The sequence below is a fragment of the Antechinus flavipes genome, chromosome 6 (assembly GCF_016432865.1).
Source record: "Antechinus flavipes isolate AdamAnt ecotype Samford, QLD, Australia chromosome 6, AdamAnt_v2, whole genome shotgun sequence".
Taxonomy (NCBI): Eukaryota; Metazoa; Chordata; class Mammalia; order Dasyuromorphia; family Dasyuridae; genus Antechinus; species Antechinus flavipes.
The window spans coordinates 165,931,314-165,946,039 of NC_067403.1; the positions used below are offsets into that span (position 1 = coordinate 165,931,314).

Here is a 14,726-nt window from a genome sequence, read left to right on the forward strand (position 1 = left end):
TTCAGATTTTGAAAAATTAATTGGCTTACTGTCAAGATTAAGTCTAATATCTGTGTGCTTATTTGATTATAGGCATCTTTGCAGTTTGCAGAATGTCAAGACATAATCCAGCGTCAGGAGCAAGAATCAGTAAGATTGAAACTGCAACACACAATAGATGTAAAGGTAACATCTTTATTTTAATTCACAGTTTAACTCAATAATATGTACATTTTTCCCATCAATTTTTATACCTTCATATTTTGGAGATAATTTTTTTTCATTTAAGAATTTTTCTTATCATTAGAACATTGTATCTCTTTCAAAACAAGTAAAACTTACAGAAATTATACATATCTAACATTAAGTATTAAAATCTACTATATTTTGTATAGCTAAAATGTTCTTAAATTGTAAAAATAATCTCTTATTACAAAACGATCACAAAGCTTAATAAATATGAATTGCATTTACAAAAAGCAAGAGCTTCCTGTCTTTTAGAATGCAACCTCAGTATTATGGGGAAAATGACAGGAATAAAAAAGTGGTGACTGGCAACTAACAATTACCTCCTTTGAAAAATATCCAACAAAATACAAAGTTTTCTAAGGTAGCTTTTTTGATATTCCAGTTGACCCCTAGCAGGAAAAATAATTATTCCATACAAAAAAAGAACTTCAGGGCAACTTCTCTTAGTGGTTAGTTGTGGTTAAGTTCCCTTTTTTGGTCAGTGATGTTGTAGGATTATAAAGAGAGCTAAATAGCAAGGATTTATACTTCAAAGCAGTCTGAAATTAATCAAATGATCTACAGATTTGTATTGGAAAAAAAAACTTGTTTGTGGTCAGTTTATATAATAAAAAATGTGATTACCTATTTTACAATTAAATAATTTTTAAAAAAATTAAAAAATTTGATGTCTTCATGCCATAGCAATGAGTGAAGCATGACACTTTTTGTATAAGTTAATTAAGCATTATATGAAATGTGTAAAAGATGCAAACAGATGTTAAAATTTTATGATGCTCTTAAATTCATGTAATGTTTTTTTTTTTGGTTCCTTTCCAAATTTAAAATTCAGTACTTTAAGTCATAGGTATTTCTGCAAGTGCAGTATCAAGCTAGAACAAGACTATATTAAATCATAAAATTTGAGGAAATGCAGATAATGCTCTGCAAAATAATGTCATTCTATTTGCATTGATAGTAATTATGAATTAATTATAATGATAGTATTGGTTACAAAAATAACACCTAAGTACCAATTCAGAATGCATAAATGTTCTTTTTAAAATAAATTTTAAAAAAGGTATTTTTTTTAACACTTAAAAAAATGAGTCCCAAATTTTTTCCCTTTCTATCATTTTTTCTCTACCCATTGAAATGGCAAGCAATATAGTATTATTTACACACATGAATCATGTAAAATGTATTACCATATTAGCCAAATCAAAAAAAGGGAAGAAAAATAAAAAATGTGAAAAAGCTATATTTTATTTTGCATTTAGAATTCTTTCTCTGGAAATGGATTGCTTTTTTTATTTTTTATTTTATGATTACTCCTTTGGAATTATTTTAGATCACTGTATTGATCAGAATATTCAAGTCTTTTACAATTAGACAATTACAAGTCTAATACAATTATTACAATATTGCTATTACTGTATCCACTTATCTGGTTCTGCTCACTTTGCTTTCTCTCAGTTCACATAAGTCTTCCTATGTTTTTCCAAAACTATTCTGCTTGTCATTTTTATAGCATTATACTTCTGTATATATAGTATTTCATCACAATCACATACCACAAATTGTTCAGCCTTTTCCCAAGTGATGGACATCACCTTAATTTCCAATTCTTTGTCACCAGAAGAAGAGCTTTTGGAAATAGTTTTGTACATAAAGGTTCTTTCCCTTTTCCTTTGATTTTTTTGGGATAAAGCAGTGGTATTACTAGGTCACAAGATATGCAGTTTCATATCCCTTTGGGCATAGTTCCATTTTCCATTTCACAACTTTAATGTATCCATTTTCTTTCATCCCTTTCAGCATTTGCCATTTTTGATAGGTTAGAAGTGGTACCTAAGAGTTGTTTAAATTTGCCTGTCTCTGACTGATAGTGATTTTAGAGCAAGCATCTGAATATAGATAGCTATGATTTTTTTTTCTGAAAGTTTTCTTTATATCCTTGACAATTTATCAGTTGTGGGATGGTCCTAATTTTTGTGAATTTAACTTAGTTCTCTAAAAAATTTGAGAAAAGAGGCCTTTATCAAAGAAATTTACTACAAAAATTTTAAATACTACTTCATTGTCTATGGTAACTTTTAGCAAAATATCATTTCCCTGATTATCTCTTTTAATTAGGGCTCTTTCTGCTTTTGCTTTGTCTAAGACTATGAATGCTACTCTCCTTTTTTAACTTTAGCTACAGCGTAATAGATTCTGCTTTAGCCTCTTATTTTAACTTTGTGAGAGTCTTTTTATTTGTGTCTCTTGTAAACAGTGTATTGTTGGATTCTGGTTTGTAACCTATTCTGCTATTTTATATGTGAGCACATTCCATTCCCATTTATAATTATGATTACTATGTGTTCTCCTTTATCCTATTTTTTGTTTTATTTATACTTCTTTATTTATTCTGCCCCTCTTCAAAAATCTGTTTTGCTTCTGCCCACTAATTTCCTTAATTTACCCTCTCTTGGATTATTCCCCTACTTTCTTTTATCCTCTTTCTTCTCCCCTATCTCCCATAAGGTAGATTTCTATACTTAACTAAGTATACGTATGTCTCTGTGTGTTTATATGCATGGACATATGCATAAATATATATATATATATATATGTATGTATACACACACACACACATAAATACATGCACAATCAGTACCCACCACCCCACCCATTTTTTCCTCCTCTATAAAAGTATGTAAGATACTTCCCCTGTTCTATTTCTCCCTTTCCCCTTCTCCCAGTACCTTCCTCCTTTACCCCTTAGTTTTTTTTAGATCATTCCAACACATTTAACTCATAACTGTGCCCTCTCTATATATTGACAAACTTCCTTACTAATAGTAAAGTTCTTAGGAATTACATGTATTGTCCCATATAGGAATATAAACAGTTGAACATTATTGAATCTCTTAGATTTTTTTTCATGTTTACCCTTTTATGCTTTTCTTGAGTCTTGTATTTCAAAGTTATATATTTTTTTTCAGTTTTGATCTTTTCATTAGGAATGGTTGAAAAGTTTTAAAGATCCATTTTCTCCCCTACAGCACTTTGGCTGGGTAGATGATTTTTGGTTGTAATCTTAGATCCTTCGCCTTCTAAAATATAATATTCTAAGACCTCAACTCCTTTAATGTGGAAACTGCTAAATCTTGTGTGATCCTGGCTGTAGCTTCATGATATTTGAATGGTTTCTGTTTTCCTGTAGAATTTTCTCATTGACCTGAGAGCTCTTGAATTTGGCTATGATATTTTTATTTTTATTTTGAAATCTCTTTTAGAAGGTAATCAATTGATTCTTTCAATTTCTAATTTACCATCTGGTTCTACGATATCAGGATAGTTATCTTTGATAATTTCTTCAAATATGATCTATAGGTTTTTTTATTTATTTATTATGGCATTCAGTTAGTCCAAAAATTCTTAGATTATCTCTTCTCAATCTAGTTTCATGGTCAGTTGCTTTCCTGGGGAGATACTTCACATTAAAAAAAATTTTTTTTCATTCTTTTCATTTTGTTTGTATTTCTGTTACCTTTAAGCCAATTCAATTTTTTTTAAGATACTATTTTCCTTCAGTATTTTTTGCACATTTTATTAAGCTATTAATTCTCTTTTCATAATTTTCTGGTATCACTCTCATTTGCCCCCATCCTTATTTTTCCTCTACCACTATTATCTCTTTAATGCTTTCAAAAATTCTTGTTGGGATTGGGTCCAATTAGCATCTTTCTTTTGTGGCTTTGGTTTTGGGTATTTTTACATTGTTATCTTCTTAGGTTGTGTCTTAGTCTTTCCTGCCACAGTAGTTTTTTATAGTCATGTTCTTTTGTTGTTGTTGTTGTTTATTTGATCATTTTTCCAACTTATTTCTTGACTTTGAACTTTATGTTAAATCTATGTCCTGCTCACCTGGGATTGGAGAGGCTTCTGCTCCATGCTTCAGGCTTTGTTGTCCTGCTGTTTTCAGTGCTACTTCTGGGGGTCTGCATGCTTTTGTTGCTTCTAACATATGATCCAGGAAAAGTGATATGGTCATTGCTTTCCTGGTGTGCACTCTAGTTTTTATTGAGGAAGGATCCTTACTACCCTGAAAGGGTAACAAGCACTACTCTTAACTCTGAAACTTTGACTAGATCCCTTGTTCCTCTACAATCACCTTACCAATACTTTTCTCTGCCTTGGAATGGACACCTGGACCCCTACTCCCTTATGACCTACCACAAGTGTTCCAGGCTGCAACTATGACCCCAAACCGTATATAGAATTGCCAATCAGCACCAGCTGTATCTTGTGCCAGCAAAAGGTCACCTGTGATCTCTTTCTGACCAATTGTCCAATCCCTTTACCATTTCTGGGCTGAGAGCTCTTGAAGATGATGCTATGGCTGATACCACAGCTGTCTCCCAAAGCCCATCACTGAGGCTCCTGCTGCACTCAGGATTAGTGCCCACCAAAGTGTCACAGATCTTTCCTGCCAATTTCCTAATTTGTCTTAGGTTGAAAAAACTATCTCACCTGAAATCTTTATTAGCTCTGCTGCTTCAAAATTCAATTTGAGGCATTATCTTAAAGTTGTTTGAAGGGGAATATAGAGATAATTCAACTGGGTTGCTGCCTTTAATGCTCCATCTTAGCTTCACTTGAATCTAGATTTTTTCAAATCTTGTCAAAGATTTGTCAAATTTTGACAAATAAAAGGTGTATTTTAAGTAATTCATTTTCTTTCAAGAGAAAATATTACAATATGAAACTTATCAAATCAAATATAACAGGGCAGTCATCTTAGAAAAGGTAACTCTGCTCAGTTTTGGAGTTAGTCAAAAGCCAGATAGACTGTATTAAATTAAATGCTATGAAAATTCAACCTTAGGAAGAGTCAGCAAATTTGAAATATCATTAACTCTTCAAATATTGCAAACTTGATTTTGGATTACATTTTCACGTAATGTTAATTCCATTTGATCCCCTGTGTTTGGCAGGTCTGTACCTTTCCATCTTTTTTTTTTTTTTATCAAAAATTTCAGCCTCTCCCCAAGCTAACTAAGTATCTGTCTAATATACATATATACCTCTTAAATAACAAATATGAACAAATGTATTATCTGTTTGGAGAGAACCTGGTAGACCTCTTCGTGTTTTATATCATAGCCACCATGATTTCTTTACAATTGCTTCCTTTTATTGAAGCTGTTAATCTTAAGTTTTAACATTTAATTAGTTAATTATCTCACTCCTGGGGGCAGAACAAAGATGGTAGAGAAAAGGTAGAGAGTCACTGACCATAACTAAATTTTCCTCTAAACAACCTAAAAATAATGTCTCAAAACAGATTCTGGAGCGGCAAAGCGAAGTGAAACAATTTTCCAGCCCAAGATAATCTAGAAGATTGACAGGAAAGGTCTGTTGTACTAGGTGTAATAAAGCACAGTCCAATGCAGGCAACACCTGGACAAGATAGCAGTGAGCTTTGGGAGCAAATTGACAAAAGTGACTTCCATAGCTCTCCACCTACAAATGGTAAAGGGTTGAACAACTGGTCAGAAGGCAATTGCAAGGGTTCCTTTGCTGTTACTGGATACACAGATCTGGATTGCAGTCCTGTTTATACTCCCAGGAGGAGGAGGAACACTAATACACTAGAGTTTGTAATCGCAAAGAAGTAGGGGACCTGATCACAGTTCCATGGTGGAAAACAATGCTTGTGATCCTTCACAGACCATAGGACAAGCCAGGAAAATAGTAAACACACTCTCCTTAGATCATACCATCTTGGAAGAACTGAAAACTTGCAGACCCCAGAATCAGCTCTGAAAGTAGCTGTATAAAGCCCATGAAATTTGGAACAATGCCCTCTATACCATAGGATCAGGGCCCATCTTTAACATAAAGATAAATAGGCTGGGAAATGAGCAAAACCTCCCCCAAAACATAGAAAGTTACTATGGTGACAGGGAATATCAAACAAACTCAGAAGAAGATAAAAAGTCAAAACTGCTACATCCAAAGACTCAAAGAAAAATGTAAATTGATTTCAGGCCTAAAACAAATTCCCAGAAAAGCTCAAAAAAGATTTTAAAACTTAAGCGAGAGAGAGAGAGAGAGAGAGAGAGAGAGAGAGAGAGAGAGAGAGAGAGAGAGAAGAAAACTGTGGAAAGAAATGAGAATGATGCAAGAAAATTATGAAAAAAAATGAACAGTTCAATAAAGAAGGTACAAAGGGTACTGAAGAAAATATCACCTTAACACAGAATAGACCAAATAGTTAAAAGAGGAACAAAAATCCACTGAAGACAACTCCTTAAAAAGCAGAAATAGTCCATTGGAAAAAGGAAGTACAAAAGCACCTTGAGCAGATCCTTGAAAATTAGAAGTCATCAAGAAACAATGAAATAAAAACAAAAGAATTTTGCAGAAATTTGCAGAAAGCAGAAAGCAGAAGAAAATTGAACTATCTCTTTGGAAAAAAACTGACCCTAAAGAGAAAATTGAGAAGAGATAATTTAAAAATTATTGGACTGTCTGAAAGCCATGATTAAAAAAAAAATCTAGACATCATATTTGAAGGAATCTGCTCTGATATTCTAAAATCAAAAAGTAAAATGAAATTAAAAGAATTCAACAGTCATCTCCTGGAAGAGATTCCAAAATAAAAACATCCAGAAATATTATAGACAGATTCCAGAGCTCTCAGGTGAAGGAGAAAATATTGCAAGCAGCTAGAAAGAAACAATTTAAATATCATGGAGCCAGAATCAGGAAAACACAATATTTGACAATCTCTGCACTAAAATATCAGAGGGTTTGGAATATGATATTCTGGAGGGCAAAGAAGATAACCACAAATCACCCACACAGCAAAACTGAATATACTGCTTTGGTGAGGAAATGGCTATTTAATGAAAAAGAGAACTTTCAAGCATTCCTGATGAAAAGACCAGAGATAAGTAGAAAATTTGATTTTTCAAATACAAAGATTCAAGAAAAGCATAAAAAGATAAACAGGAAAAAGAATACATGAAGAATTAAAAAAAATTAAACTGTTTATATTCCTATATGGGAAGATGATATTTGTAACTCCTAATAATTTTTTCACTACTAGGTCAGTTAGAAGAATAAAGTATGAATTGAATATGATGGGATTCTATCTAAAAATAAAATTAGGGAATAAGAAAGAGAAATGCACTGGAAAAATGAGGAAGGGGGAAGTAGAATAGGATAAATTATCACACATAAAAGAGGAATGAAAAACCTTTTATGATGGAGTGAAAGATGGGAGAGATTGAAGGGAATGCTGGAATCTTAATCTTATCAGAATTGGCTCAGAGGAAACACACTCAGATGAGTATAGAAATATATCTTGCACTATGAGGAAATAGAGAAGATGATAAGAGATGGTGGAGAAGGCTGATGGAAGGAAAGGCAGATTGGGAAGGTGGTAGTCAGAGGCATAACACTTTTGAGGATGGACAGGATGAAAAGGAAAGAGAAGAATAAATGGAAAAGTAAGATGGAGGAAATACACAGTAATCATAACTATGAAAAAATTTACAGCAAGTTTCTCTGATAAAGGCTTCATTTCTTAAATAAATAGAAAACTGAATTTATAAGAAGTTGGAGAAGATTCTGGGAAGATGGTGCAATACATCCAAAAATTCCAAGTTTTCTAGCTCTCCCCCACAAACAAGATAAAGTAGCACCTGAGGGTGAATATAAAAAACAAACAAGAGTTGGGACAGAACTATGTTCTTCCTGGAACAATCAGAGAAGATGTGAAGAAGGATACAGGACAGAAGTTTGGCCCATATGAAAACTATCTCCTAGTTTTGCTGAAAAAGAAAATGGTGAGCCTTGATTTTAGCTGGCTTAGGAAATAGCCTTACCCAGGCCACAGGAATTTTCATCTCCCAAGACAGTGCGAGGATTTGGGCTTGAGTGGGGAATTTCTACTGATAAGGATACAGCTGTGCTGCAGAAATGTGGCTCTGAGTGAGAAGGAACCAGGTGAGTGCAAAAGCAATGAAGCAGGAATGGTGCTGACTGGGCTCTTACAGGAAGAAAAAGTTATTAGTTTCAGATTCCAGGCCAGAGGGGAGAACTGAAGGAGAACTTTGTGGTGATTTTCTTCTTTTGAAATATAATAGTTCTCTCTGGGAGAGAGCAGGTTTCTCAGGGGAGGTTTTCTGGAGGCAGCCTTAGTTGCAGTTGAAAGTAATAATCACCCCAAACGTGGCCAGGTGATATAAGTTCAGATCTTTTATTGCCTCCAATATAGCCCCGTTAGCTTAGAGACCTATCTCTCTGCTTGGTTCCAAGAGCTCCCTCCGAATGTCTCCAAATCCAAAGGTTTGTCCTTCAGCCCAGCCCCACAAAGGTGAATCTGTCTTGCCTCTGAGAGAGGGCTTCTGGGCTTCCTCCCAGAGTGCTCCTCTCCGACCCCAGTCAATGTTCCGAAGTAAAACTCCTCACTCAGAGAGGGCTTCTGGCTGAACTCACTTGACACTCCCCTCTCAATCTAAATTCAGCTGAACTCCCGACTGAGTCTGCTTCTTATATATCATCTCCCAAAGGTTGACGCTTCCTTCTGGAGGCACACCTAAGGGAGGTGTGAATTCACAAAGTTATAAAGTTTACTTTGTGAATCTCCCATACTTGTGAATTCCAATGAGTAAAAGTGTGAACACAAGCATTGTATCAATTAGTTCTACTTAGTACCTTGTTTCAAGTTCTGGCCCATAACATCTCCTTGTAAGATCAGATCAGTGATACTGAACCATGCTAACTTAGATAATTATTGTCTCTATCAACTCTAATGACTTATCAGTTTGTAAAAATTCCAACAGAACTTGAGGACAGAACCACCATCCCCCATATCCCAGAACTAGAGTTGATTATACTAACCACCTATTATCAATTTAAAAAAATGAGAAAGCAAAGAAGAACCCAATTGTACAAAGTTATTATCAGAATAGAGAAGATCATGGTTCATCTTCAGAGGAGGATCCTGAAGCAAAAAAAAAAAAAAGTCAGTCCTACCCCAAAAAGTAACATTAAGTGGTCTTCTGCCCAAAAAGAATTCCTAAAAAAACTCAAAAAAGACTTTACACATCAAATGAGAGAGATTGAGGAAAAGCTAACAACAACAACAATCCCAGAAAAAAAAGATTATAAAAAGAAAGTCAATTAAAGTGGAAAAAAGAGGTCCAGAATCTTAATTAAAGAAAAAAATAACTTCTTGAAAACTAGAATTGGGCAAAGGGAAGCTAGTGAAGTACTAAGAGACCAAAAAATAATAAAATAAAATATAAAGAATAAAAAAAAAACAGAGGAAAATGTGAGATATCTCATAAGAAAATGAATTTACCTGAAGAAAAGATCACAAAGAGAAAACATAAGACTAGTCAGACTACCTGAAAGCTACAATAAAAAATTTTTTTTGAAAGAGTAATGCAAGAAATAATAAAGGAAAATTGTCCTGAAGTGTTAGGAGTGGGGGTAGGGGGAAAGTAGAAATAGAAAAAAAAATCCACCAATCACCATCTGAAAGAGATCCTACCTCCTTCCATCTGAAAGAAAACCCTATAGGAACAATATAGCCAAATTCTGAAACCTCCAAGTCAAGGAACAAATATTATGAGCAAAAAGAAAAAAAAGTTATTTAAATATGGTGGAGCCACAATTGGAATCACATAAAACGTACCAGTAGCTACTTAAAAAACAAAACAAAAACTGCAGGGCTTGGAACAGTGTATATCAAAGAAAAAAAAGAATTAGAGTTGTGGCCAAAAGTATTATACTCAGCAAAGACAAGCATAATCCTTAATGGAAAAAAATGGAGATTCAATGAATTGTCAGATTTTCAGGATTTTGTTGCAAAAGTCCTGAACTTAATAGAAAATAGGATACATAGGATCCAAGAGAAATGAAAAGTAGACATCAAAAACTAATTACAAGGGATTTAAGGACAAACTGTTTTAAGTTTTATGTGTGGAAATGTGAAGCATATATCTAAAATTGTCATTAGTAATTGGGTAATTCAAAAGAAAGATTAGGGTAGAGCTGAGTATGATGTAATTCTAAAAAGCAAAACCATGTAGGAAAAGATAAAAAGAATTTGTTATATGAATGAGGTGCAAGAGGAAGAACTGACATAGATGAAATAGGGGAGGAGGACTGATAGTTCTGAAACTCTACTCTCATCAAGAATGGATTAAAGATGGAATAATACACATGTCTATTTAGAAGGGTATAAAAGTCTTCTAAATTTATTTTTAGAGAGGGAAAGGATAGCATAAAGTGAAGTATTGAAAGGTGTGTAGATTAGCAGGAATGGCATAAAGAGAGAAATAAAGGCTTGGGGAAGAAGATAAGGGAGAGATCCTTGGAGAAGGTTTAGGTTAAGTAATAAAAGCAAGGCAAGGCAGCACAGAGAATTAAGCAGAGGTGTCAGGAGGGACTGGAAATAAGAAATACAAACTCATAATGATCAGGACTAGAATTTCTTAGAGAAAAAAAATCAGGGTTCGTAATAATTGATCACAAAGTTAAAGCTACAATAAATGTAATCAAAAGAGAAACTATAAGTCAGTCATATTAATCTATATATTTTTAGACAATTTCAAGTAACTAGACAGTATAGGGTTGGAATAGTGCTGTGGTGTAGGAAATGATGAACCAGTGGATTGCGAAAAATATGGAAAGATATACTTATTATGAAGGATGATGTTATCCACCTTCCTATCCACCTATCCACCAGAGAAGCAAAGTTTAAACAAATTTAGGGCAGCTGTAAATAGAATATGAATGTATATGTGTATATATGTGTATGTGTGTGTCCGTGCTTAATTATGGGATGTGGGGAAAGGGGAAAAAATAAAGTAAAAAGGACATAGCAGAGAACAAAAGAATACCTACAAGAAAACAAAGAAAAGATGGTCAACTCTGAACACAATGTGTCATATTTATTATATAGGCTTTTGGGCAATGTTTTTTTTCTTTTTTCAATTTTGTATTTAAATTTTAAAAAATAATTTTTTAAATAGAAAAAAAGAACATGTCATCTCCAAATTGGTAGTCAGAGGATAAAAACAAGCAGTTTTCAGACTAAGTAATGAAAGTTATAGTCATATTAAAAATGCCCTAAAGTACTCTTGATTAAGAGAAAAGGAAATTAGAATAAGTCTGAGATATCACCTCATACTTATCAGTTTGTATATTATGACAGAAAAGAAAAATGACAAATATTGGAGGAGATGTGAGAAAATTGAGATATTAATCCACTGTGGAGGTATAAACTGATTCAGACTTTCTGTAGAAGAATTTGGAACTATGTTTAAAAGGTTATAAAGTTGCATAGCCTTTGACCCAAAAATATCACCATTTGATCTGTATCCCAAAGAGATGAAAAAAAAGGAAAAAGATCTATATCTACAAAAATATTTATTATAATAGTTCTATTGTGATGACAAAAAATTAGAAATTTAGAAATTAGAAATTTATGATGGCAAAGAATCTATTAACTGAGGAATGGCCAAACAACTTGTAATATATAATTGATATGGCATATGAGAAATGATGAATAGGATGCCTTCAGAAAAACTTGAAATGATTTACATGAATTGATGCAAAATGAAATGAGCAGAACTAGGAGAATATTGTATATATTAATAGCAATGTTGTATGATATAAGATGTAGCTATTCTCAGCTAATTTAATGAGTAATCCAAGACAATTCCAAAGGACACATGATGAAAAAATGCCATCCAACTCCAGAGAAAGAAGTGATGGAACCTGAATATAGATTGATGCATACTGTTTTTACCTGTTTTCTTTTACAACATGGCTAATATGGAAATATGTTTTGTGTGACTGCACATATAACCTATAATTTGGAACTCAAAATTTTAAAAATGAGTATTCAAAATTGTTTTCACAAGTAATTGGGGAAAAAGAAAACATTGAAATAATTTTTTTAAAAAATTACCCTACTTCTTACCTTCATTACCTTTATTAATTAATATTAAATAATATCACATTATTCCATCAATACTTTTAAGATAACTGCTAAGGCTTACTCCTTTCACAGTGCTTGGCTTCTTGAGCCAAAATAAGCCTCTTGTCTCTTAAAATTGTTTTTGTAAATGAAATAATAGCCAATTTAATTTTTTCAATGGGATCAGCTATAAAATGTTCTTACTTGTATTCTTTGGTTCTTGCTGTCCCAATAAGAGATTTTACAATAAAAGACATTCCCTACTTTGTGTTAGGAAGTCTTTGTCTATAATTTTCCAGTGGACTCTATATGTTTGTCTAACACATCAACTCCAGCTACATTTGAATTCGTAGGATTTGGAGATTTCTTCTTAGTGGTTATAATAACTGTTTCCCAAGAGTAGTTGAAAATGGATTCTGACACCAGAAGTCTTCATGGTACCAACAACCAGGAATAAGATGTCTGGCCAATGTGAAGGAGTGTTCCATCAGGGAGGATCAGGAAAAAAAGGGGATACCACTACTTTTCCATATACTGACAACCTGGAAATAATTTTGAATATTTCTATTGGTGCCTTAAATTCTTCCAGCTTACATTATGATAAAAGATTGCATTTTGTAAATAATGAAACATTTTCACATCTAGCCAAGACCACTAAAAAGAAAGAGAAGACATTCTTCCTCTCTCATATACACTACCTAACCTTGACCCCTTAGCTTCACACATATGGATCTTTTGAAGAACAAAACAGAATTTTTTTCCTTTGATTGATACAATATTTAAATGGTAGACTCTTGGAGTCAGATGGGAGCTCCTTGATTACCTACAATATTCCTGACAGTTGATCATCTCTCCTCCAAGAAGGAGAAATTCATTACCTACACAAGTAGCCCATTTCACTTTTGGACTTTAATTTTGCTTTAATTCTTAGAAAATTTCTCCCGCAAATCCATCCATATCAACAAATTCCACACTCTTGTTTCTAGTTCTGTGCTCTGTAGAAACTTTCTGGCTCTTGGCTGGGTATATCTCAGCACCCTAGGTGAGATGATATAGTCCCTAGATATTGCTTTATAATGTTAGCTCTCTGCAAAATGGTATAAAAATCCAAAGGTAAATAGGACAAGACAGTAGCACTTTCCTTTGGCCATATTGAGCTCAGATCTCGCACTTCCTACAGATACCTGCTGCTCTCTTAAGTCAGTAGAATTTATTTCATTTCAACTCTAGAGTTTTGTCATGATCCAACTGTCTAAAATTGACATACATTGTTTTCGTGACCATAAGAAGGCCTTGTTTATTTTGTACATTATATTGAATCAGTTTGGGTCTCATTTAGTACTCTCTCTTCCATTTTCTCAACAGTAGGATACCCTTTGCAGAATGGAGCTTGGGTCATATCAATGTTTTCTTTTGTCTGTATCACTTCTTCTAGACCTTTATCATGAAAATAATCCAAAGACAGCCAAGACACATACTAATGCCTCTAGAGCATTAGTTTGATTATGCTGACAAGAGTCTGACTTCCTTAGAGAAACTTAAAAATCAATCCTGAATGGACTTAATATATCAATTTTAGGGGGTAGGTTTTTGTGATATTAAAAAGAATTATATTCTTCATATGTCACATTCAAATAATGCTTGATATTTTATAGCATAAAGTTATAGTTGGGTTTCAATTTTTTTTGTATTCAAAAGGCCAGAAATTATTCAGAATATTTTGCCTATCTATACATTAATATATAGGAACTTCAGAGTCCAGGCTATACTTCAAGTTCTTCAGTGAAACAGCGCCTTATACCATCATTGCCTACTTCCCGACCCCACTCTGCTAATTTACCAACTTCCCAGTCTGCCATCAGCTATGTATCTCACGTAAGTACCTTTTCTAATCCTGTGGCAAAAAAGAGAATGTACATATGCAAGTTTATCTGGAGACGGCTTCCATTAAAAAAAAATATATGCATGTACATGGGAATTATTCATTTTAATTGCTAGGTTGTAGAGCTAGATATTCTTCCAAAAAAAATGTGAAGATATTGTGTAGTACATGGTGTCTTGATAGTGCTTTGATTTGTGTCAGTTAAAGAGCAGTTTTTCTGCTTTCCTCTTCTGGTTATCCATCTCTCTGATGTCATCATTTATCCCCTTCCAGTAGAACAGTGTCATCTTCAGAGATCTTGGGGTTCTGTGGCTTGAAATCATGCAGCATCACCAGGAGAATTAAGTTGTAAAAAAGATGGGAAGTTATTTCAGGGAGAAACTTTGGCGTCATTACAATCATCGTGCACTTTGCTAAAAAACAATTCTTCTCCTCTTCTCCTTTTCAGTTCTAGTCCCAGTTCATTGTTCACACTCAGTGGATGATTCATATGTACACAGACAGTGTTTTCCAAAGTAGATATGATGGGAACTTTTTGTGTAACGGAGTATCACATCTGTCTGGATAACATCCACTCTTCTTGTGTTTGATTTTATTTTCCTGTGTATATAGTTGGGCTGAATACTTTTATGTGATTATGAATCT

The 14,726-nt window shown here is 33.5% G+C and overlaps 1 protein-coding gene across 12 annotated transcripts in view; it reads left to right on the forward strand.

The window, feature by feature from the left end:
* The window catches only part of CCDC158 (coiled-coil domain containing 158), a 127,796-nt gene that overhangs the window by 82,538 nt on the left and 30,532 nt on the right, over window positions 1–14,726 (forward strand). For all 12 annotated transcript variants that reach the window (XM_051967409.1, XM_051967416.1, XM_051967408.1 and 9 more), the window contains 2 exons: window positions 73–165; window positions 13,946–14,074. In XM_051967409.1, coding sequence (XP_051823369.1) covers window positions 73–165; window positions 13,946–14,074 — 222 coding nt within the window. The remainder of the gene's footprint in view (window positions 1–72; window positions 166–13,945; window positions 14,075–14,726) is intronic.